This window comes from Staurois parvus, unplaced genomic scaffold (genome assembly GCF_062004578.1).
Source record: "Staurois parvus isolate SC_StPar_1 unplaced genomic scaffold, SC_StPar_1.0 ptg000346l, whole genome shotgun sequence".
NCBI classification, from domain to species: domain Eukaryota; kingdom Metazoa; phylum Chordata; class Amphibia; order Anura; family Ranidae; genus Staurois; species Staurois parvus.
Genome location: NW_028318142.1, coordinates 4,909,681 through 4,936,253, shown reverse-complemented (window position 1 = coordinate 4,936,253; position 26,573 = coordinate 4,909,681). Strand labels below are relative to the sequence as shown.

At 42.0% G+C, this 26,573-nt stretch overlaps 1 protein-coding gene across 1 annotated transcript in view; it reads left to right on the top strand.

Moving 5' to 3' along the window:
- PRKCZ (protein kinase C zeta) overlaps nt 1-26,573 on the top strand; it is a 358,451-nt gene that overhangs the window by 6,209 nt on the left and 325,669 nt on the right. The window contains exon 2 of the mRNA XM_089684356.1: nt 10,812-10,933. Within this exon, the coding sequence (XP_089540482.1) occupies nt 10,812-10,933 (122 nt within the window). The remainder of the gene's footprint in view (nt 1-10,811; nt 10,934-26,573) is intronic.

Below are 26,573 nucleotides of genomic sequence, written 5' to 3'. Positions count from 1 at the left end.
GGTTCTCATATTCAAGAAGGCAGCGCTGGGGACCCAAAAGAGGTAGAAGAACCGGCTGCAGGAAGACAGTGCTGGACTCCAGGCACTGGTAAGCACCTGATTCTTAAAAGTCAGCAGCTATAGTATTTGTAGCTGATGACTTAAAAAAACAAAAACAGCAGTCAATGCCAGAACATAGTCATAAAATGACTCTACACAATCTGAACAAACTGTTCTGCCCATGGACGTGCACTCTTGTAGTAGCCAAGTGTGTCCTGACCTTGGTAGCATTTAGGAAACAGTAGAAACAGCTGACTGCCCAGCCCTCCACAGCAGAGCTAAAGATTTTTATTTTTGCTGGCCTGATTGGGATATTTATCTGCTTTGTACAGGTACCTTATTAGAGACAATCTGGTCAAATTCACAGTATTTTTTTCTGTAGATTATTTCTTAACAGTTCATCTGTAGAACACTATGTGCCTGTTTTATTAGATGCATAGCTCATGGGTGACTAATGACAGTAAACCCTGTTACATATCACATGTGTATTCTTGAACATCTTGATCAGCTTGCCATATGTATGTAGATTATACACAGCATGTGGGAGCTCACACATTCCACAGCAGATTAGCCTACTCAAATTGGAATAACGGAAATGACAGGACCTTCAATGTAAGTGCAGGCCTGAGGACAGGTGTAGCTTGTCCTGCCAGAATGACTTTTACAAGAATGCAGTCTCGGTATGTCACCTCTCAACACTGAGAGTACACTGCTTGGCAATGGAAAAAAGGTAAGTAAACATACATATGCCTCATAGTAAAGGGTAATTCCATGAAAGCAATAAAAACGCAGTTAAAACGCACAAATAGTTTTTTTTTTTTTTTTTCCCCCATACTAAAAGATTAAAATATGTACACCCTTGTAGTCACCATTTTCTTTTTGTTTTTCTGTGTTGTACAAAATTTTGACACTACAATTCAGAGCTAAGATTTTGCAGATTCTTAAACTGCCCATAGATGGTGAATTTCTTTTCGTTTTGCTAGCGGGTCCACACAAATGAGGTGCATTGAGGAATCTACCCTGCCAGGACAACAAATTCTGCCAGCAGGACAAACGCAGCCATTAATTGGCAAAGGTTTTCCAGAATGTCCCTTTGACAGAAGTCGATCAAATCATCAACTTCTGTTGAATGGAGATGGTCACACACTGATCAAAATTTTTCCACTGTCTGCTGGACCGACCAAATTTCAATCAGTGTATGACCAGCTTCAGGCTGGTTTCACACTGATCCTTTTTTTTCCTTCTACTTTTGCATTAAAAAAAAAAAAAGAGGAAAAATGTGTGACCATGTATTCCTATGGGACACTTCACACTGATCCATTGCGGGTCAGGTGCATTTTTAAAATTCTGCTTGCTGCATATTTTGGTGCGAAAAAACACCTCCCCGTTGAAATTGCGGGTATGATTTTTAGTCACATGTCCTGTGACTAGAAAAAAAAAAGGTGGCAAAATCACGGTTAAGCGTGGTAAGATTGCAGTAAAATTGCATATGCATTGTTTCCATGTTTTTCCTAAGATCAGTGTGAAACCAACACTCTAAGGCTGGCCATATATTATACAATTTTCTTGAGATTTTTGGTTTAGATTTACCAAAAACCATATAATAGGAGGTCAAACCTAACAACACTTTCAATTGTATGTAATTAGGAAGGCTCTTGCACCACATAGTTGAAGGTAAATCTAAAGGAAATTGGACAGAAAATTGTATAGTGTATGGCCAGCCTTACTCTTCACACTCTCTCACATCTGTGAGTCTTTACAGATCAGACACTGTTGCTGCAAGTCTGACTTCAGCTTTTCATTCTTGTTCGCAACACTGTGAAATGAATGAGGGACTCTTCTGTTGAGCTGGTGTATCCAAGCGATAATGTAATGGAGAACCAGGAACATTTGACATGTGTATTGAATAGGAATATAGCTACTTTGTGTTTTAAATGTTGCCCCTTAATTAAAGTGTATTCAAACCTGAGAATAAATATTTAATATACTGCAGCTGTAGTGACTGTATTTTTCTTTTTTGGCTTTTTTCCCTTAGACCCCTTGCAAGCTGGGGTATTTAGTTGCAGTGCGTCCCTCCCAGGTTATTTAATCCTCCCGGGATGGACAGGTGTGGCACCCATCACCATTCAGGAGGGAGGTTTCAGAACGCAGGGCTTCTGTGTTTTGGAACCTCGCCCCTGTGTGGGTGGGGTGCTAAATGCTGGTACCATTTGGGAAAGTGTTCACCCCATCCAGCTGAAGCCTACCATAGACTTTGACGCACTGCACCTGTCTCTCCCAGGTGTGCTAAAGTCTCAGGAGGAAACACTGCAACATTCCAGTGAGCAATGGGTCTTATTTCACTTGGTAATACTGCCAGTAATGCAATTACTGTTCTAGTGTGACCGTACCCAATCACTGTACTATATTTATGAAGGAGCATTATTGTCACACAGGGAGAGTTTGGAGCAGTGCTAACTGACCACAACCAGCAGAGGTGTAGAGCACAGGAAGTTATCGGCACACAAGATTTTTGGCAACATCAGCAGATTTTTATTTTTTGCACTTATTGAACACATATAACAAAAGCTTTTATTGGTACTGTAAAACAATGCCTAACGTAAAATCCCTGCATTTTTATGTGCCAGCACATACAGCTGACTGAACAAAAGAAATTTAGCATTTTCCCTAGAAACACTTAACAGTATGCATGGACAAATCTTTCCTGGCAGCTGTCAGAATACCCAAATAGTGGCTGTATGTGAGTGTATGTAACTGCATTTTGGTCAACAATTTTCCGCCCAGCTCCTTCGAATTTTAGATTGGAGGGTTTTGGGTGGGAGGATGCGAATAGGGCCACCTATGGCTCAACTTTCGGCTGTCATCAGGAACCTACTGAAATATGGTTTGTACGTGGCTAGCTTTAGTTAGGTAGCCCTGTCTTTGCTAGGGGAAAGAGAGGGGGTGTGTCCCTATTCTGTGACTGCTTCAGTAGCCTAAGGGTCCTTTCACATGTTTTTCATCAGTTTAATTACGTTTTTTTTTAAAGAAAAAAAACTATTCGTTTCTTGCCTGGTTTTACAACAGTTTTTTTAAAAACAGATGCAGAAACGGACCGTATGCACTTCATCCATTTTTTTTATCCATTCTGTTTTCTTTTTTTTCATGGAAGAAAAATAGGGTTTACTTCCGTTCAAAAAACAGATGTTAACGTATGCAGAAAATATCAGATGTAAACAGATGATCATCCGTTTACATCCGCTAATCCATAGAAATACATGGGTGACCGGACAGATGAAGAATGGTCATACGGAACGCCGGTGTGAAAGCACCCTAAATCTGTTTTTTGCTATTCAGGTTAGTATAGTATCTGGCCACCAGCAAGCTGATACAGTTGTTTGGAACTTGCCACCTGTTGGCAGCAGGTGGTAAATATTTAATATTTTTAATTAATATTGCACATGGATTCTGTTCAAGAACATAGGTACTGGGCATTGTAAAGGAAGAGGAAGACAAAAAAATATATATAACATATACATACTTCCTTTAAAGGAGGCATTTATACATTTGCTCATAGTTGTCTTTTCAGTATGTATTTAAATAAGGAAGTCCTTGTATTTCTTTTCATTCTTGGCTTTGTCATTATGTAAATCATCATGACTACATGTGAAAGGTATATAACTTTGCCTGATACAGGTCATGCATGGGAAGTGTCTTAGGATTTTATATGGCTGCACTATGACACTTTTTAAATTGGTTCAGAAGTATGTGCTACAGTGACATGTAATTATAGAAAATGATAAGGGATTTTCTTATACGTTCGACCTGAATGTAATTTTTTTCAATGTGTGCAGTCCGCTTCCTTGCTTTGACCAATGGGGAGATTTACTTTTTTTCTTTTTTTGTGACTATGACTGAAAGTGAGTAAATTATCTAGATATCACTGGATCAGGAATAGAGGAAATCTAATGGGGGTGGTGCTTCCCATTACAAATGTCAGACAGCCTCTCTCTGCTCACTACACTTCCCAACAATGTAAGGGGACACTACACTGCCTGCTAATGCAAGGAGGGCACTATACGGACCACGAATGTGAGGGGACACTACGCCAACCACGAATGTGAGGGGACACTACGCCAACCACGAATGTGAGGGGACACTACGCCAACCACGAATGTGAGGGGACACTACGCCAACCACGAATGTGAGGGGGCACTACTCCAACCACGAATATGAGGGGGCACTACACCAACCACGAATGTGAGGGAGCACTAGGCTGACCCCTGATGCGAGGAGGGGGGCAGTGTGCTGACCCCTGATGCGAGGAGGGGGGCAGTGTGCTGACCCCTGATGCGAGGAGGGGGGCAGTGCGCCGACCCCTGATGCGAGGAGGGGGGCAGTGCGCCGACCCCTGATGCGAGGAGGGGGGCAGTACGCCGACCCCTGATGCGAGGAGGGGGGCAGTGCGCCGACCCCTGATGCGAGGAGGGGGGCAGTGCGCCGACCCCTGATGCGAGGGGAGGGGCAGTGCGCCGACCCCTGATGCGAGGGGAGGGGCAGTGCGCCGACCCCTGATGCGAGGGGAGGGGCAGTGCGCCGACCCCTGATGCGAGGGGAGGGGCAGTGCGCCGACCACGGAAAGAGCCGAAGATGTTGGCTCGGTCATGTGATCAGCTGTGTCCAATCACAGCTGATCACATGTAAACAGGGAAATGCCAGTTATCGGCATTTCTCTCCTCTCGAGCTGTCACTCTGACAGCTCGTGAGGAGAGGAGAGCCGGTAATCTGCTTTCCGCGGAGGGGACATGTACACTGATCATCAGAGCACTGATGATCAGTGTGCCCTGATGATCAGTGTAGCCCCAGCAGTGCCACCTGTGTCCATCAGTGCCTTATGTCAGTGCTCATAAGTGCCTACCAGTGCACATCAATGCCACATATCAGTGCCCATCTGCGCTGCCTTTCAGTGCCACCTATCACTGCCGCCTGTCAGTGCTGCCTATCAGTGCCATGTATCGGTGCTGCCTTTCAGTGCCCATCAGTGATGCCTGTCAATGCCCATCAATGCCACCTACCAGTGCCTCCTTACCAGTGCCACCTATCAGTGTCCATCAGTGCAGCCTATCGGTGCCCATCAGTGCAGCCTCATTAGCGCACATCAGTGAAGGAGAAAAATCACTTATTTACAAAATTTTATAACAAAAACTAAGAAAATTTTTTTTTTTTCAAAAGTTTCAGTGGTTTTTGGTTTAAGAAAAAATAAAAAACCCAGAAGTGATTACATACCACCAAAATAAAGCTCTATCTGTCACAAAAAAATGATAAAAATTTCATATGGGTACAGTGTTGTTTGACCGCGCAATTGTCATTCAAAGTGTGACAGCGCTGAGAGCTGGAAATTGGCCTGGGCAGGAAGGGGGTATAAGTGCCCTGTAGGCTAGTGGTTAAGGTAAAAATGTTTAGACTTTAGAATTACTTTAAATAAAGTAGGGGAGGTTAAAACTGTATTAGTATTAGGTCAGGAAGTGAAAGGATATCTTTCCAATGTCCGGGAGAGCCCCTCTTCCTGTTGGGAAGATTTTTTCCTCCTATTTCTGTTTTGTGGGGTGACAACTCACAGTATTGGGTTTACCCTTGCTTTCATTCCCAGTGACATTAGTGGTCAGGGCAGTTAGAGAGAATGAATCCCCGACAGCAGGGAAAGCAATAAAATCCTGAAGTGGTTCTAACCCCTCACTGCTTTTTGTTTTATTTTAAAACTTACCAAGTAGAAGTAATTCTTTATTTTGAAAGAGTGTAAGTCTTCAGTCAAAACTGAAAACTGAGGCTTCCAGTGCAAATGGGGAAGTAGACCTACTTGCTCTGGGCTTAAAGGCATAGTTCACTGTCCAAAAAACTCTGTAGGTAAGGGTATCTGTAGAGGAGAACAAACTGCAGCTTTGACTAAAGTTTAATAATGCCCTTGCTGTAGGTGCAGGCCGTTTACATGTCTCCTGAAGCCTGGCTGAAAAATTCCCAGTGGCCCCATCATCCCATCCTGCCTTGTTGCTAGGATGTTGCTAATAGGCGCTCAGCTCCTACTGTTTGCCAGCATCATCAAGTCTCCGCAGTTATGTTGGATGCTCTATATGACATTTTGCATGTACTGCATGAACATCAAAACACTTAACAAGTGCAAAGTGATTGCATACCTATGAAAGGGTTTCTGTCATGCTAATTTGTGTCCCTGCAAATCAGACCTGATTTTGTTCTGCTAAAAATGTACACACACATTTTTTCCATAAGAAAAAAAAAAAATACCATGGCTTACATATAACATCAAATATAGACAGCATGAAATTTAGTTGTGAAAACAATACATTCTAACACTTCTGATTTACTTGCTCTATTATTAAGCAAGGAAGCTGATTACATTGTGTGGGGATAGCCAGTAGACAGTGTGCTTACATCTCTCTATGTGCAATATGATCATGAAAGTAAACCAGAGCAAGCAGGTCAAGTTTTTTATAATCACATGAAAATTTATTTTAGAGAAACATTAAACTAATGGATTGAAAAAATACTGAAATTACACAATCGTCAAGCAGCACTGATGTCTCCATCTGGTTTTTAAAACACAAATGGTTGCTAGATAACCCATGATATCTGCGCTACCAATGTAAACACATTTCACCATTATATTGTGGTACAAATCTGGAATTCCAGGGTCTGTCTGCCTGCAAGGCCCTATAATTAAAAATTATGCTGGTTGAGTAGTTTAAATTGCTTCTCCGACACAAAAATATTTGAAACTGTTACCATTCGTCCTTTGCTTTAAAAATGTTGTGCCCTCATTACTTTGACAAAGTATTTCCCTTGGCCACACATACCTTCTATCAAAGTGAAATTTCAGCACTTAAAGGTTTATATTCACTGTTTATACCCACTTGGTTTTATGAAAGCCCCTGGAACCCAGTAAAAATATATCGCCCATAACCAAATGCAGTTTCTTCAACAAAAACTTGCTCCTAACCTTGTATAATCCTTTTCTTGTTTATTCTGTGTTGTGTCCTACTGTAAGAGGAGGAGAGATATCCTAACAGAATGATCAGTTTTGTAGTTATAGTTTGTTGGAAAAATGCTGAAGATGTCGTCCTCTTAAAATTATTTAATAGTACAGCAATATACAAGTAAACTTTTTCAAATTAAAAGTTTGTAAATGTGACTTCGTGAAAGACTGATGATGCTGCTTCCCGTGAAGCAAACCTGTGCTTGTCCAAGCAGGTGCTCAGTGATGTCATATGGAGGTGGGTAGGCATTGTTCAGTCCAGTGTAAGCTCCAACTAAAGTGACTTTGAGCTTTCTTTCTCCAAGTAGGTGATTAGACTGATGGAATACAAGGAAGGTCCCACTGCGGAGGGTGGTAGTATATCGAACCTATTGCTTTGTCTTGCATGGAGAAAGCAAGTTCATTGTACAGTTCAGCTTCACTTTCCCATAAGAAACATGTTGCCAATCCTTACTAAAGTCTCAGTGACACTAACTGCTGCCTGGAGCCTAAAAAAAAACAAAAAAAACCTTTGGTATCCCTATTGGGGAGATTCCTCCTCTTCCTCTAATTCCTTGAGCACCAAGAGTGAGGGGAAATCACTCCAACAGGGAAAATGACACACACATAAAACTCATTTTTAGTAGAGTAAGGCCGAGTTTGAACTAATGGCAGTGGGGTCTATTTAACCATTTCAATACAGGGCACTTTTACCCCCTTCCTGCCCAGGCCATTTCTCAGGTTTCAGCGCTCACACTTTGAATGACAATTGCGCGGTCATACAACATTGTACCCAAACTAAAATTTTATCATTTTCTTCACACAGCTAAAGCTTTCTTTTGTTGGTATTTAATCACCGCTGGGATTTTTATTTTTTACTAAATTAACAAAAAAAGACCAAACATTTTGAAAAAAAAACACGTTTTTCTTTGTTTTTGTTATAAAATTTTGCAAAGAAATAATTGTTGTTCATAAATTTAGGCCGAGATGTATTCTGCTACGTCTTTGGTAAAAATAACCCAAATTAGGATGTATTATTTAGTTTGTAGGAAAGTTATAGAGTTCACAAACTATGGTATAGATCTGAAAATTGATCAATCCTGAAGTACTGACGGCCAATCTAATTTATTGAGGTCCAAGAATGTCAGAACAGTACAGATATCCCCCAAATGACCATTTTGCAAAGTAGACAGTCTGACGTAATTCATAAGAGGCATGGCGAGTTTTTTGAAGTTGTATTTTTTTGTAATATTTTTTCAGAAAATTAACAGATTAAAAAAATTATTTTCACTATTTTTTTTACATACGGTCACCAGTGCAGTACAGCGTCATCATATAACTGGCATGGTGGTGATCAGGGACACTGACAGTATGAAAAAAAAAAAAAAATTTTAATTTTTTATTATTCTTAATTTTTTATTTTTTTTTCTTTTTAAGATTTTTTTTTTCATATTTCACTATGACCAAAGTAGTACACTGTTACCATAGACCATACACAATTTGCTTACAGCAAAGAATTACTTTGCTATAAGCAAACATTTACCTGAATGACATCGATTCATTCAGGGTTTTTTTTTTTTTTTTTGTGCTTAGCTGTGATTTGGCCACGGCTAATCACATGACACAGCTGGGCTGTGATTGGCCCAGCTTGTGCATGTGATCGCTGTGACCATTCACAGCTAGGCACACAAGTATACAATGGATGGCATGAATGAAGCCATCCATTGTATACAACTGTCATGTGACCTGCTGTGATTGGTCACAGCAGGTCACATGGTACCGGCAACAGGGCCGGTACTCAGATCTGTTATCGGCTGTGTCTGAGGTACATGGCCGGTGACAGATCGCGCCGCTGCACGGCTCTTCAGGCATCCACCCGGAATGCTGAGGGTATTTTCCGGCTGCCAAATGGCCATTGGCCGGGCGGCAAAAGGATACTAATAGGGTAGAGGCCGGTTTCCTAACACTTAAAGTACATATTGGTAAACGTGTTTTTCACTTTAAATACCCATTCATGTTTCAGAAAAACTTTCACTTTTTTTTTTGTTTTTAATTTCTCTTTCACATTGAGTATTCCAAGTGAACACATTTTAAGTTTATTAAAGTGCACTTTGCTATGTCAACAGTGTTAGGAACTGGGTAGGGTTTGAAAATGAATCTGGGTGTACAGTGTTGGCCAGCACTACAGAGGAAATATTTGGGGGCGCTTATTTCAGATGATTGCAATATGTGCAAACAGTGTGACCAGGCAGTGGGAAAAGTGAACAGAATTCTAGGATGCTTTACTAGAGGGGTTACCAGTAGGAGGTCCTGATTCCCCTATATATATCTTTAGTTAGATCTCATTTAGAATACTGTGTCCAGTTCTGGAGACTTCTCTTACAAACATATATTGATAAGATGGAACAAGTCCAGAGACAGGTAACAAAAATGGTGAAAGGTCTGAGGGATAAAACATGTCCAGAGCAACTTCTGGAACTTAATATGTACAGTCTGGAGAAAAGCGGGGAATGGGGGGGGGGACCTGATTTGAAACCTTTAAATACATCAAGGGGGTGAATAAGGTTCAGGAGGGCAGTATTTTCAATATGAAATGAAGATCAAGAACGCAGGGACATGACCTCAAACTAACTGGAGGAAAGTTCAAAGCTAATCTTAGAAAGTATTATTATTATTTTAGTTGATGTTTGGTTGAGGTAGTGAGTCAGTCAACAGTAAGCGGTTTCAAACATGCTTGGGACAAACCAAGATCTATACTTGGACAGAAAAAAAACAAACAAAAAAATGCCCAAAAACGCAAAATAAACCCTCCCCCCAAAAAACGAACAATAAAACCAAAAAGTGTTAAAAAAAAACACCAAACCATACAAAAAAAAAAACAGGCAGACTCGATGGACCACTTTGATCTTTTTTCTGCTGCCACTTTTCTATGTTCCTATTTTAGGTTAAGGCAGGGCTTGACAACTTCCAGGTTGCCATGGTGACCAGAAACTGTGTACTGGCGCCTGGAACCCCACCCCATGTCCTCCACTGGGATCTCTTCCCCGCCCCACAGAGTTGAACCCAGCATTCCAGGACCCCCAGAGTCTCCCCATCCCTTCCTGTGCACAGGCAGAACTCAGAGCTGCACAGCTCCAGGAAAGCCAGCCCCCTGGAGATCCTGCTCCAGGAAAAGCAGAACACCACTGGCCACCCGGCCTCCCGCACTGACCGCCTCGTCCACACCACGAAGTCCATCAATGCCGCCTTCAACTCTGGCGGTGCTCCCTACCAGAGGACCAGAGTCACTGGGGCCACCAAGTCCTGCACCTGTGCAATAGCGGACAGCCCCACCTGCAGCACAGTGCAGTGTTCAATCCAGCCTCCTATATGAACATTTCAAGGAGAATGCATTTATGTGGCACATTTTAACATGTGAAGAAAAATGTAACCAGAATGCATTATTTATCCTGAACTGTTCTCCATTGCCCCACAGCTGCTGATTGGAGTTAAACTTTCAATTTCCAACTGTCATTTTCCACTGAAGGTTTGAATCTGATTGGCGACTGTGAGGCAACAGCAGAATAGTTATTTAGACTGAAGATAAATGGGCTGATGGTTTGAATGTCAGTAATGATCTTCTGCAGGAATGAATATCCTGTGGAATGTTGTGATGATATCAATAGAATGGAGCTAACATACCCCAAGCTGTAAATGTCATTGCGGTGACTCTTCCCTCTGACACACATTTTGTCTTATCCATCTGTCTTCTCTGTGTTTTCTGCAGTGATATTCTGATCACCCGGCTGGGAGCATCCATGAGTTATGATGAGCTTTGTGAGGAAGTGAGAGAGATGTGTCGCCTGCGCCAAGAGCAGCCCATCACATTGAAGTGGATTGATGATGAAGGTATTTGGGTGGTCATTTTGTAAAAAGCATGAATAGAGTGGGGTCTACAGTTACTTTCCCACCGATACTGTGATTGCTTACCTACAAAGTCTGTTCATAAACATGTTTACAGAAAATGCAGAATTAAAGTCCAACTGTAGTCTGAGGTAACAATGACGCATAAATGAGATTGCAGAGCAACCTTATTCTCTTCTGTTAATTGAAGTACACCGTGAAGATCTTAATCCCTGACCATTGGGTTTCTAGCACCACCTTCAGGAGTAGAACACTAGGCACAAAAATCCTAGGGGTGGCCCCTGATTGTGGTCAAACCCCCAGCCTGCTATAGGCGGCACAGTTCTTTATATAAATATAAAAGTGTAGCGCTATCCCTAAACTCGTTAAATATAAACCATATAACTAACTATTTGAAATATAACAGTGCTCTGTATATAACACTAAAGTGCAAAATCTCTGTGCAATATGTGCAATTGAAAAATGTGCAATCCGTGTACTGCCAACTACAAATAAAGTGCAATAGTGCCAATCACTAGCAAAAATCACTGCACACATCTGTAAAAAATATAGTCCATAAGGAAAAAAAGAGGTGTCCAAATTCGACAAAAAAACTCTCAAATCTTCATGCATGTGCTCACACGTGTCCACACTATGTGAATCCAAACAAATAGCTGTAGTGGCCCCTCACCTCCTTGCCAAGACCCCACAGGATCAGCTCACTTTAAACCAGGACACCACTCTGATGACTCGCCAGGTCCTCCCCCGCCTCTTACACTTTATCAGCAGCCTCCTCCTCGTTTCATATACGGACAAAAAAACTCATATAGTGTAATACTGTTTATTCATTAAGGAAATAGATATAGAAAAAATTGCCCACTCACATTTAATTCCTTCTCATTACATGCCTTCAATACCCCATGATGTGAATCTCCTGCATGGGTATTAGATACAGGGATTTCAAATATGGCCGCCACGCCGGAAATGACATCACCGCGCTCCCAGAATCCTCCTCGCACAGTTCTTTGCCTAGTGTCCAGGAATAAGGACTTAAGCTTTCTGCTGGGACCCTTAGTTTCCTTTTCTTCAGGGATTTTCAATTGTATTTTTTCTTAGAGCAGGTCTTCAATCAACAGCTAAGTCGATTGACAGGTTGGATAATATAGATCCTTCTAGATCCCCAAGCTCAGTCTATGAACATATGCAGATTCTTAGCTGGGTGCAGGTTTGGCTGCTGCTCCTCACTGGAGGCGCAAATGACCGACGATTGACCTAATTGCTATGTCACAGTGTCTCCACCAGGCAGATGGCATCCCTGCTGTGGGAGTTATGGCATCCATGTTCGGGGGCAGGCTCTGGTGACCATATTGCAATGGGCACGCTGATGCCCATGCCATTAATGGGCTTTTCTACTAGATTTTGATTGATAGCATATTTTTGACAGTAAGGATTTGTCCCAGCACTCCTTCCCACTTCTTTGGTCCTGGCATGGGCTCTGGTTTTTTTGTGGCATCTCAGGGTAAGGGACACCCATCCCTGGGAAATGTATGGTGCCTGCCTCTGTTTCTGTCAGGGGATACCAGGGGTCTGTGTGGCACTATGGGTTCTGATCAGCAGTTTTCTGTAACGTAAGAGAGGATACACCGGGTTCTCTACTCAGGCAACCCTGGATCCTGGCACTAACAGCTGGTCCGCTGTCCCGTTTGAGTCCCAGAAGTTTGAGACTCTTCTCTCCGCAGTGTATTTTACACTGAGGGTTTTTTCACTTCAGCTGTGCAGGCTCTGTGGGACTACTTGCTCCTTGGTTGCTGTTATTTTTTTTTTTCCTGCCCGTAGAGACCTTAAGTGTGCTTTAATGCTTTCCTACTGCTCAATCTCTGACCTGCCTGCGGCTTTTGAACAATTTGGCTGCAGAGATTCTATCGTTCTGGATTCTATTGTACTAGGAAATTGCAGGTTTAGAGAGACTTTTAAGCTATTTTAATGCCATGTGTACTATTCTTATATGGGAGGACAGCATATAGCTTCTACTAGTATTACCCACCTAGGATTCCTCAGCGTCCTTAGAACTACTATAACCTTTCCGACGTGCTACTCCCTGGTCTCCCTTATGGAGTTTGGGAGACACCTGTTTAATCTTGCAGTACTATCTCCGTGGGGAGCCTGTTATCAGAGTGGGTTGCTCTCACTGTTCATTTGGCAGGGTCCTATATAAGTTTTTATTTAAGTTTCTAGTACAGAATCAGGGAACAAACTAAATTGCAACAGAAAGAATAGGCATCCATCTCATTAGGTACAAAATGTACAACATACAGGACGAGACAATTATTTATTATAAAGACACAAAAAAGAAAAATCAAGCATCATAGGTGTTATTCAAACATAAGTAGTAAATTCAACTTATAAAGATTCACTACTGAAGAAGGTCAAAGGAATCGTTTAGTAAATCCGTGATCGAGGAGCCTCCTATACCAGGACAAGCAGTGGGTATTATGAGGTACCAACATAGTGTGTGCTTTGAAACCACTGTGTCCAGGGCTACCACAGGGATACTGCCCGGGTGTAACTACCTGTACTAAAGGCCATCATTAGTTCATAAAAGCAATGAGTTTAGACTAGGTGAACCATTTTTTAGACAGTAGTGGTGTGAGAAGATTTCCAATGTCTCGTTAAACTCGCTGGCAAGAAAATGTGTGGTGGCATGCCTGTTGGAGAGCGAGAGGTTGTCAATTTCTAAATTTAATAGTGTTAAACACGTACACAGGGGGATATGACCGTCAATTATATCAGACAAGATTTGGAAGACTTGCTGCCAAATTCTTTTCAGAAGTATGCAATTCCAGAATATGTGGAAAATATCTCCTATTGCTCCGAAACCTTTCCAACAGGATGGGGAATCCTTACATTCAAATTTAAATATCTTAAAGTGTGTTAAATACCACCTTTTTAGTGAGATATTTTGGGTATGTTCCCATAAAAAAAAAAAACAGGTTCCCCTCTAATTAGATCCAAATGCTCTTGACCATTGCAACTCGTGTAAGAGACTCCTAGATCTTTTTCCCAGTACACCAGAGGCTTTGATTTAACGAAGACCTGCTTCTATTAAAAGTGTGTAAAAAGAAATTTAATCCTCTTCTGGTTCTGAGCATTTGTAGAAAAGTAGGACCATGCGGATTGAGGAAAAATAAACGGCTTATTAAAAATATGCATAGGGCAATGTACTATTTAGAGGTATCTATAGAATTCTGAACAGCGCAAGTGAAATTCAGTCTGAAGATGCGAGAATTATTTAATACTGCCTTTGAGGTATAATTCCTCAATAATCCATACTCCACTAGCTAACCCCCAAATGATAGAGAGGTCTGGGATGAGGTGAGTCAATACTAAGGTGAGATGTTATGCGTTTTAACTTCAGTTTATGGAAGAAAGTTTTCCCCAAGCTTTCACCGAGGAAGTCACAGGAGGAGAGAAGAGTGAAGGTAAAGGCATGCCTAGTGATACACCAAACTGCCAGATACTTAAGCCTGGAATAAGTGTGGAATCAATGGCTCCCCATACAGTTGTAGGTAAGGAAAGAAGCCAATCCTTTACTTGCGCTAGAGTTAGAATGGTGGAATCGTAAAAATCTTGAAAGTTGTTATAACCAGAACCCCCCCACACTAATCTATGTTTTGATAAGTCTGCTGTGTGCACAGTGAGGCTTCTTCCCAAATATAGTGACCTTCTTACTAAATATAGTGACCTAGTAAAGATTGGAGATACATAAAGTAGCTTTGCAGGATAGGGATAGGAAATGTTGTAAAGAGATACAATAATTGTGGAAGTAGCAGCGTTTGGAAGACTGCAAGTCTCTGCGACCAGGAAAATGTGTGCTTAGCTAACCTCAGTAACTTTTTTTTTTTTTTTTTTTCCACTGGTTTGGTTAATTGCATACCTAAATAAGAAATACTAAAGGAAACTGGTGTTGCAATAAGTTCCTAGCGGTGCCAAGAATGCCTAAATTTAGTATAAACTACTTTGCATTGTTGACCTATGACCTATTGTAATATAAAACTGTGCCAAACCACTGTAACTTGGTTGTTACTGTAGTCAGATTAGTGAGCAGGAGGATTACATCATCCACAAAAAGGTTGATTTTTTTTTTTTTTTTGTGCTCCCTAGAGCCAATGGTAAATCCTGAAATAAGGCTATTGGTTCTAATGTGTTCTACCCATGGTTCCATTAATAAATTAAAAATAAATGGAGACAAGGGGCAGCCTTGTTGGGTGCCGTTTGATATCTGGAAAGGTTTGGATAGCATGTCAGATGTATAGACTTGTGCTGACGGGCTAAAATAGCACATAAGATTCTGTCCTGAAATGCAGACCTGTGGAGCACACTTTGGAGCTGCGAGTAGTGGATTCTATCAAATGCCTTCTCTGCATCTAGGTACAAAAAAAGCAGAGAAGGCATTCTGGTAGTCTCTGCATGGTGGAAAATGTTGCTGAGCCACTTAGTGGCATCAGAGGTTTGCCGACACTTTGTTATTCTGGTTTGATCATTGTAAATCAAGTGTAAGTAGTAGGATATCGATCAATCTATTGGCTATTAATTTTGTGTATATTTTTTGGTCAAGATAAAGTAGGAAAATTGGTTGCAAGTTTTGTGGAACTGTCCTTCAGCATTCAGCAGATAGGGAAGTAGAGTAGGACCAGGAGATATTGCTAGGGAGAGCATTAATGGCTACACACGTCTTTTGTAAAGTAAAAGGTTTGTTTAGGGTCGCTAGTTGATCCTGAGATAGGGAGGGGAGATTAATGTGGCTCAGGAGGGATTCAATCTCCTCTAGAGAAGGTTGAGTCTGCAAACTGTTCCTTTTAATATTGTATGAAGAGTTATAGTAGGAACTAAAGGCATTGACAATGGCCTGAGGGTTGTATACTCTATCCTTCGTTTTGTGCCAATGCTCTTTAATAATCATTTCTAATTATTATTATTAATCAGTATTTATAAAGCGCCAACAGTTCGCTCAGCACTGAACATTACAAATTATTCCATGAATAACATTATCTGGTGATACCCTACTGTGATTTGGGTCTCTGCCATATCTAGGGGAATGGACTGAACCTGTGGTTGGATCTTGCCCCTTTCACATTCTTTGTAAGTTGGAAATATGTGATGTCTTGTTTTCTCCCATATGGGTCATTTTAAGTGTGCTTTCTGAAGAGCAGGCTTGTATTAAGTGCTTGCAGCACAAGCCTTCAAGGGACACATCTTAAGAGCTTTCTTGGTACTACTATTTTAGGATGTCACTAGTGGTGGATGTACCCTTCTTCCCAACTAATGTAGCATAAGTCTCCAGCTGTTCATTTTCATCCCTTGGATTCTGTTTTACTCAAGCTAACAGGCAGTGCTCTATGGTGTGTTGGGATACCCAAACCTTCCGTAGGGAACATCTACTAGCTCTTCTGTATATCTTGTCAAGAGCATTTTAGATTCCTGGGTACAGATCATCCTGGGGGTTACAATTTGAGTTTCATTCGCACAGCTTGGTAGATTTCCATGCAAGTCTTCATTTTATCGGATATGACACTGCCTCTGATTTCACGCCAGCCTATTTGCACATTCCTTTGCGTCAACCCTTTACATCAGTGGGGTCCCTGCCCTATCTTAGATCTGCAAGCCTTGTCTATCTTCAGTTAGGGCCAAATATCTTCCACTGGACTCCTTTAGGTCGTCTATGGCCTCCTTTACAAGGGAAACTTCAGGCCTGTATGGACATTTTAGGATGCTTGGCTGTGTGTTTCCTACTCTATCTAGCACCTTATTGCTTTCGGTGTGAGGTGGGCCGCCCGCCTTTCTAGATTGTGGCTTGTTCTTTTGGTCAGTTTACACACCCTGAGGTTTCACTGATACTGTGATATTAGTAGCCTTGCTACATCTCCAGGACATTCCCATATGGGGGATATGGATGACTTCTTACTAGCAGATCAATTGTATTCTGACAACGTGATGCTAACTAGCCTTGTTCCGGTTTAGTCGCTGTCGCAAATGTGCCCGCCAGAGACTGACGCAGTCTGCCATTTTGTTAAGAGTAGCCATGTTACTTCCTCATTCTCCTTCCCCCTCCCTTCTTGAGAGGCATAGTGACAGATGTGTGTGTGTTAAAAGTGTCACAGGCCAGATCCCAGCAGGGAGCAACATGGTGCTGCACTGCCCAAAGAATCTGTGTAATTTCACACCTTGTAAAAAGATAACGGAGCCTTCCCAGGAGTTCAAGGCATTCCCAAGAAGCCCACACCAGATAACATTTTTAAAAGATCAATTTTTCGCCTATGTCTCATATCTTGGAATATGAGAGACATACATAACAGCTGGACATATCATCGGATGGACGATGAGCAGGCGAACAGTTTAATGGGTCACTTGCCTTATCTTGGGTGCATGGGAAAGCAGAGAAATAGATCTCGCGAACCGTGTAGCATACAACTTCATAATTCATATCTGGTCAATCTTCAGAATTGTCTGCATAATAATCTACCCACAGGTGGGAGGTCCCTGGTGCAGATGGAAGGTTATGGACCAGAATATGAGTTATGAAAGATGTTAGCTCCAGTTTAGGGCTCCGCCTGATGATTTCTCCCTAAACGGGGGATTGGTCTTTTACTTCAGAACCACTGCCTGCTGGGAAACTTTAAAACAGGCTGTCAAGCCTAAGAGTAGTATTTGAAGACATCTCCCATTTTAACATCAATATACCACCTGGGGAGACCTGTGCCTTTCGCTCTGATCTGCTTACATCCAAGGCTTAATGGCAAGTAACTTAACCCTTTAACTTCTAACTTCTCCCTGTTATCTCTTTGCTGTGCTGTTTTCTGTAGATGTGTGTGTATGTATATGTGTGTGTGTGTATGTATGTATATGTGTGTGTGTGTGTATATGTATGTGTGTGTGTGTGTATCTATCTATCTATGTGTGTGTGTGTGTGTGTGTATATATATATATATATATATATATATATATATATATATATATATATATATATATATCTATCTATCTTGGTTACATCTTCTCTGTAAATATTTTTATTGTACCTGTTTGACCCTTTTAGTAATAAATCTCTCTTTCTGAAAGTGTTGAACTGTTTCTATAGCTCTTAATTGCAATTTACGAATCCCTGCCTTTGAAGAGACGCTACTGTTTGTTTTAACCCTCTGTATAACAGGCCTGTATTATGACCGGGTTATACAGTCGATTATATCAACCATTATAGTGTTATAGCTGAACTTCGAGTTTCCTCTTTCTCTGAATAAAAAGGAGGTGTGAATGGTTAATTGCCTAATTAACCTGACCCAGTAACAATCGATCCAGGCTGCTGGCACGTCGATCTGTATCCATTAGCTGGAAAATCGTTGTGCAGGGGGCAGCTGGGTGTGACATTGTCACGCACGTCACATCGCGGTTTTAGATTGGCTAGTCCTTCGGTCACGAGTTTGGTGAGAAGGTCTGGGGTCTAACGTCGCGATCGTGAGATTGTCGCATGTTGGTGGCGGCGATCTTGCGATCCGTGACAGTCGCAACTGATTCATTATCAGCGTATGGTTTTGGCTGTTTGATTTTCTGTGTTTGGGGTGGTTTGATTTCTATTACACTACTGGACTTTCCAGCTAGAAGACTGGACAATCTGGCTTAGTGGGACTAGGCCATGCGTGCATTTCAACTATGGGAATGGACCAGAAGTGCTGCCTTGTCCACAGTGGTAACTGGAATTCTCTTTCTTGCCTTGTCAGTGTTTTACATTCTGGGGGTGGTATACTGGTTCTTCTGCCCATGCAAGACAGTTTGCAGTTTTTTCTACTTCAACTCTTTACATCAGTAGGGTATCTGCTGTCAATATACTTCCAGCGCTGTGACACTAGACCAGGGCTTGAAAAATTTGCTTTGAATTTAGGAGCCAGCTAAAAAAGTTAGGAGCCAGTTTTTTTCTGGTTTTTTTTTAACCACTTGCCTACTGGTTACTTTCGCCCCCTTCCTGTCCAGGCCAATTTTCAACTTTCAGCACTGTCGCACTTTAAGCCCTTGTTCACATCTGTGCAGTCTTGCGGGCCGTGATTTGGATGGGCTTGAGAGCCCATTCATTTGAATGGACTCCCATGCCCCGTGACACGAAGGGAAGATGTCCCTGTACTACTTTGGAAATCGCAGCCCGCATGGGAACTGAGGTTCTCAGTACGCTTGCAATTTCCAGTGCGGGTGGCGTGCCATTAGAATTAATGGCACCCGCCTGCGCATCCGCATTCCTCTGTGTGGGTGGTGCGGCTGCAGGTATTTTGTGTGGATCTTGCAGCGGCACCACCCACAGAGATGTGAACCGAGGGTAAGGACAATTGCGTGGTCATGTAGCACTGTACCCAAATTACATATTTTTTTTTCTTTTTTTTTTGAGACAGGGCTTTCTTTTAGTCGTAATTTAATCACCACTGGGGTTTTTATTTGTTACTAATTACACAAATAAAAGACTGAGAATTAAAAACAAAACAAAAATAACCCTTTTTCTTCAAATAAGTAATTTTTTCTTCATTGATGTGCAGAGATGAGGCTGCACCTATGAAGCTGCTCCAATGGGGCACTGGTGAGGCGGCTCTGTAGGGGCCACTGATGAGGTGGCACGCTAGGGGCCACTGATGAGGTGGCACGCTAGGGGCCACTGATGAGGTGGCACGCTAGGGGCCACTGATGAGGTGGCACGCTAGGGGCCACTGATGAGGTGGCACGCTAGGGGCCACTGATGAGGCGGCACGCTAGGGGCCACTGATGAGGCGGCACTGTAGGGGTCACTGATGAGGCGGCACTGTAGGGGTCACTGATGAAGCTGCACTGTAGGAGCCACTGATGAGGCGGCACTAATTGGGAACTGATAGGTGGCCACATTGGCTGTCACGCCTTCAGTTCCTGCTACGAGGTAAGGCTGAGAGTCTCCCCAGAGCGGCAGGTGTCACTGAGAGCTGCACGGAGGATACTTCCTGGCAGCTCCGCTCCTCCTCTGACCCGCCCCTCCTACTAATGTACAGCGTCACATCTCCCCTAACTCTCCTGTCACTTTCCTGCCACTCCTCCCTATCACCCATCCTCATACCAGTGTCACCTGCAGACTGCCTGGCAATGTTGCGCCTGACTACGCTCCCCTATGGTACACTACTGGGGTTGACAACAGCCCGGGTGCCAGACCGTATTTTCTAGTCGCCATGGTGACCTTGCGCCTGGGATTTGTCGAGCCCTGCACTAGACCCTTGTGTCTCCCTTACAGCAACCGCAGAAGCGACCTCCCCCCTCTCTTCTTTCTGTATTGGAGAATATACTGTTGGTGCTCAGTAAAGAGAGCGCATACACCTTGTTGGACTTTGCCTTTTGTGTATGTTATGATTTTCTCCCCTAGATGTGCTCTTTGCCTTGAGATTATATTTGACGCTTAATTTGTAAAATATTTTATGCAGGTAATAAAATTTAGTTTATAAACTTTCAATTGAATATCAAAATATATTGACCAAAAACCAGTATAAGTTCCCTTAATTTGGCATTACATTCTTTAGTTCACTTTAACTCTCAGCTCCGTTTTCACCAGTGTCTAACATGGCTGTCTGCTGCTAAACATACTTAGAAAAAGACTAACAACAGAATTGTACTTGGAATTGATTCAGTGTTACATAGGGAGAACAGTTACCAAAATCATAGTTTGTGGACATAAAGGAAATGCTGCCTTTTATTAGCCAAAGTGAACAGTCATATTCTTTTGATTCCTTTGTCGTTGTCTAAGCTGTCCTGAAAGAATGAAAGGGGCCGTGATTGCTCTGGGCAATAATGACTATTTGTATTCAGGCCGTTTTATTAATAATAATAAGGGAAGGACATTGTATGAACATACTCTTCAGCAAGTAATCTTTAATTTCTGTCTTCTAAATCATATAACACCCACAGTAAAGCTGTAACAATTCTGGTCAAACTGAGCTTCTATAAAAATGGATAAGTGGCAAAACCTGCATGTCAAAATGATCAGTAAGACATTGGTATATAAGCAGTTGAGGTTATAAGTAATTCTTGACTTTTCTTGTTAAAGTCAGTTTAACCAAATCTCTATTGGTCCTCTAATATGATGGCAAGCTTTATGTACCGATTGGGAGGTAAAGTGGTTGTAAAAGCTCAAGGTTTTTTACCTTCATGCATTCTATGTATGAAGGTAAAAAACCTTCTGTGTGCAGCATCATCTCCAGCCCCCCCTAATACTCACCTAAGCCCCATCTCGATCCAGCGATGTGCACTGGAGTTTCGGCTATTCCTGGACTCCCTCTTCCCATTGACGGAGACAGAAGCGGGAGCCATTGGCTCCCACTGCTGCCAATCACAGCCAGTGAGGCAATAAGAACAGAGTGTAGTGGGGCCAAGCTGCGGCTCCATGTGTGCTCCCATAGTAAGCTGTTTGCTGTGGGGGCAGGTACCCGACAGGAAGGAGGGGCCAGGAGAGCCTGCAGGGAACTCGAGAAGAGGAGGATCTGGGCTCCTCTGTGCAAAACCACTACACACAGCAGGTAAATATAGACACGCTATTTTTTCTTTAAAAAACAAACAAGCCTTTAGAATCCCTTTAAGATGTGATGGTGTAAAAATTATCAATAAGGCCTTATGCACACAGGGCGTTTTTGCAGCCACTTTTACCCTAGGTTCACACCTAAGCGTTTTCCGCAGCGTTTTGAAGAAATGCACTACAGTCCGTTTAACATGATTTCCTATGGGACAGGTTCACATCTCTACATTTTCACCCAGTGCATTTTTTTGGAAAGGGTCAGGGACTTTTTTTTTTATTGCAAAAAGTGGCGTTTTTGGTTCTATAGACGTCAATGGAAATGCTGCAGAAAAGCATGTACCGTAGTGTGTTTTTGCTGCGGTTTGAATTTTAAATCTGCCTAGCAACAAGAAAAAAACCACAAATGCATCAAAAACGCATGTGCCAAAATGCACTGCAGAAACGGATGAAAACTGCATAGGTGGGAACCTAGCCTTGGTGGCATCAGCCTTTTTTTTTTTTTTTTTTTTAATTACTGCTTCCAAATGGTCCTCCATGTTTATCCTATTCGTGCATGCACACATAGACCTTTACAAGCTTTTAGTAGTAGTAGTGTTTACCAGCAGGAAGAAAAAACCCAGGGCGTGTACACGCACCTAAACGTTAGGTGCATTTAACGCTTGAGCGTTCACTTCAATGGCCAAATTAAATTATTATTCTGGCCAATAAAATAATACCCAAGTGCTTGACGTTTGTAAACGCTTGTAAAAGCGTTAGAGACTTTGACAAGCATCAGCATTTGTTCTGCCAAAACGCTGTTGCCAAGAGGAGCGTTTTTAAAATATCCTGTCTGCATGAGGCCAAAAGAGTAACTACTTTTAGTACAGGGATTTTTTAAATTCAAAGACCCCCATACCCCAGCAAGTCCTTCAGATCATCCACTTGCTATTTCACAAGAGATAGTTATGAGATATTTGCTGTGGGGTTGCCTAGTACTGCAAAACCTCCTGATGGAAAGTGTTCTGGGCTGAGCTGCGCATGTGAAGTTGATTTTCCTATTCATTCCTATAGGAAACCTGCTTATTTTCAAACATGGGTATGTCTAAAAAGAGTGACACCTTTTTCAACGATTTACATATGTGTGTTAACCACTTCCAGTCCGGACACTTTTACCTCATTCCTGTCCAGGCCAATTTTCTGCTTTCAGTGCTATCATATTTTGAATGACAATTGCGCGGTCATGCAACACTGTACCCATATGAATGTTTTAGCATTTTTTTTTAGACAGATAACACTTTATTTTGGTGGTATTTATTAACCACTGGGATTTTAATTTTTTTTGCTATGTAAATGAAAATGTCCAAAAATTTTGAAAAAAAGTGTGTTTCTTATAAAATTTTGCAAATAAATAATATTTTTTCATAAATTTTGGCCAAAATGTATTCTGTTATCTTTTTAGTAAAAAATAAAAATAACTCATTAGTTTATAACCAAAAATTATAATTTTTAAACTTTTTTTTACATTTTTGTTCTGTTTTTATATTATTTGTTCTTTTTTTTTTTTTTTTTTTTTTTTTTACATGTCACCTTAGCAGTGCAGTGTCACCATGGTGACACTGTACTACTTGTGGGGGGTGTTGAAGATTTTTTTTTTTTACTTTTTTACACTGATTGCTTTTATACCCATAAAGGCTGTAAAAGCAATCATTTCTCCTTCTCTCTGGCTGCATTCTTGTAGCCATTGAGAAATACTGTGTGAGCCGTGATTGGTCACAGCTTGTCACATGGTACAAGGCTGTTGTGAATAGCCTTGTACCATGTGACTTCTGTGATCATTCACAGATTTCACATGTAGTAAGCAATGATGTCACAAGTGACATCTTGCTTACTACTCTGCATGTGATCACTGATTGACTTCGCACAGAGGTCCCGTCCGATCGGTGTTCCACTGTGTCTGGAGGACACAGCGGGCACCGTATCGCGGTGCTGTGCGCTCCCTGCAGGGTGCGGGGAGGCCGTTTATAAACTGCCACCCGACCCTGCACTGCCACCGTCCGGCCGTTTATATACAACGGCCGGACGGGAGGTGGTTAATACTTCAACTCTGCGAGTGTTACAAAGATTAAATTCTATTTTTCCCACTTTAAACAGCCCTAGCAATATTTCCAATAATGGTAGTGTTTGATGTGTTGGTGGTGTGTGTTTTTATTTATTTTTTACTCTTTGGACCTCTGCTCTCTAGTCCTCAGAGTGTTGTTCCACCTGAGGACATTTCTAATTATTGTCGTTATATACTAAGTGGGTTGTCTGATCCTCCTGTGACTACTAAGTAGCAATCTATCCTGCAGGTGTCCTTGACACGACTCTCTGACAATTGCTTCATCATGCTTTCTTTCTCTTATTCTTGATCATGGCAGCTGCCCAACTGTTTTGTGAGTCAGTCGGTAGAATCGGTAATTTGTCTGACATATCCCTACCAAGGTCTGTTGGATGAACTGGCATTATTCATACTTGTACTTTAAATATTTTTTTTTCCCTGCATTAAATGTTAGAGGAGATGATGTGGTAGGTGGTGTGCTGCAGTGCAGTGCCCCAGTAATAGGATTCTCTTGTAATACTTTGTTTACACTTTCCCTAGTTAGAATAAATACATTGAAATGCAGCTTCACCCCCTCGTGTGGCCTGGTGGGGAGGAAGGGCAAGAGCTAATACATTTGCTCCAGCAATAACCTCTCTGCTCATGTGTCAATGGCGCTGTAAAAGGCATTGTGCACTTTTTCAGATGTTCTCATTTTTTTTTTTTTTACTAGGTATTCATGTTCCTTTAGGGCCAGTTAACACTACATGTGTTTTCAGTTGCTTTTTTTCTGCACCTAAAACAAACAGAAAGTAGGTGATATCGTCATAGTTCACAATAGGTGCTTGCAGTTTCAGTGTGTTCCAGTTGCAGAAAAAAAAGTAGAACATGCTGCATTATTTCTGCACAGAACTGTACTGAAACGCGGTAAAATGTATTAGGAACGCACCAAAATGCACTGGATCGTACATGTCCCTATTTAAATTGAAGTAAAAGAGAAGGGAAAAAATGAGCTGGAATGCATAAAAAACACACTGGAATGTGTCAAAAACGCGCATGCAGAAACGCATCTGGACTGCGTTTCTGCAGTGTGAACTGACCCTTAGACTTGTGGTCGGTGAGATGTTAAAAACACACAGCTGACCTGAGTTTTTAGTGCCCTCCAGCCACTCCCCTTAAGCTGTAAAGGCAGCTGCTGGGGTGTTCACATGCCTTGGTTGTTATGCTTTGCACCTATACTAAAAATTATTGCCCCTTTTGGCAGCACTGCTGCCAAATGTGACTTAACTTGTACTGCTTCTTTCTCTCACATTCCAGCCCAACACATTTAACCACCTCCCGCCCACCATATAGTAATATGACGGACGCAAGGTGGTTCTCTCGTTCTGGGAGGACGTCATATGACGTCCTCCCATTCTCACCGCACATGCGCAGCGTTCGGCGGTGCGCTGTGTCACTCGAACACAGTGGATCACCGATCACGGAAAGAGCCGAAGATGTCGGCTCGGTCATGTGATCAGCTCTGCCCAATCACAGCTGATCACATGTAAACAGGGAAATGCCGGTTATTGCCATTTCTCTCCTCTCGAGCTGTCACGCTGACAGCTTGCGAGGAGAGGAGAGCCGGTAATCGGCTTTCCACGGAGGGGACATGTACACTGATCATCAGGGCACTGATGATCAGTATGCCCTGATGATCAGTGTAGCCCCAGCAGTGTCACCTGTCAGTGTCCATCAGTGCCTTGTCAGTGCTCATCCATGGCACCTGCCAGTGCCCATCAGTGCCACATATCAGTGCCCATCTGAGGTGCCTTTCAGTGTCACCCATCAATGCCTTTCAGTGCCATGTATCAGTGCTGCCTTTCAGTGCCATGTATCAGTGCTGCCTTTCAGTGCCATGTATCAGTGCTGCCTTTCAGTGCCATGTATCAGTGCTGCCTTTCAGTGCCCATCAGTGCCACCTACCAGTACCTCCTCATCAGTGCCACCTATCAGTGTCCATCAGTGCAGCCTCATTAGCGCACATCAGTGAAGGAGAAAAATCCCTTATTTACAAAATTTTATAACAAAAACGAAGAAAAAACTTTTTTTTTTTTTTCAAAATTTTCAGTGGTTTTTGGTTTCTTTAAGAAAAAATAAAAAGCCCAGAGTTGATTAAATACCACCAAAAGAAAGCTCTGTCACAAAAAAAATGATAAAAATTTCATATGGGTACAGTGTTGCATGACTGCGCAATTGTCATTCAAAGTGCGACAGCACTGAAAGTTGGAAATTGGCCTGGGCAGGAAGGGGGTATAAGTGCCCTGTAGGCTTGTGCTTAAGGATCAGTCTGTTCATCCCTCCCAGTTTTTGATTGTATATTTGCGGAGAGAAAAACTGGATTGGGTATTTTTGGAAAGGCAGGCGGCTGGCTCTTTTACTTTTAGATTATTTTATGTAGCAACTTCCAAAGAAGAGGCTGCCCATACGGGTCTCAACTCTATCCAATTCCCTTGCGGTTTGGGATCACTTGAGGACTAACATCAGTCTTTCTTCCACCATCTGTTCCCTGGCGCATCTCTTTAATAATCCATAGTTCCCTTCTGGGCAAGACCCTAGGGCCTTTCGGTGGTGGTTGAATAAAAAGATTCTACAGGATTGGGCACTCTTTTACACAGAGACCCCTTTACCCCTCAACATTTATCAGAGAATTTACAAATGTTGCATATGGAATCTTTATTTTTTTCAAATCTCATTTATGTACCTTACCCATAGATTGTACAGTAGGATGTAAGGCAACAACCTGTGTTGAAATTGTGTCCAGCCTCCTTTATGTTCTATTATTCAATCTATGGATAAAGCACTGATCCGAAAACTAGTCTTACATACTTTCTATATATTTCTTGAAACCAGATCATTATGGTTTTAACAGTACTTGAAAATGTGATATACCTCTTTCTCTTGTTTTGTATAATGCTTAATCTTTTAACAAAAAATATTGAATGTAAAAATACATGTAGCCCTGGTTAACATCAGTGCGACTTGTCATGCGA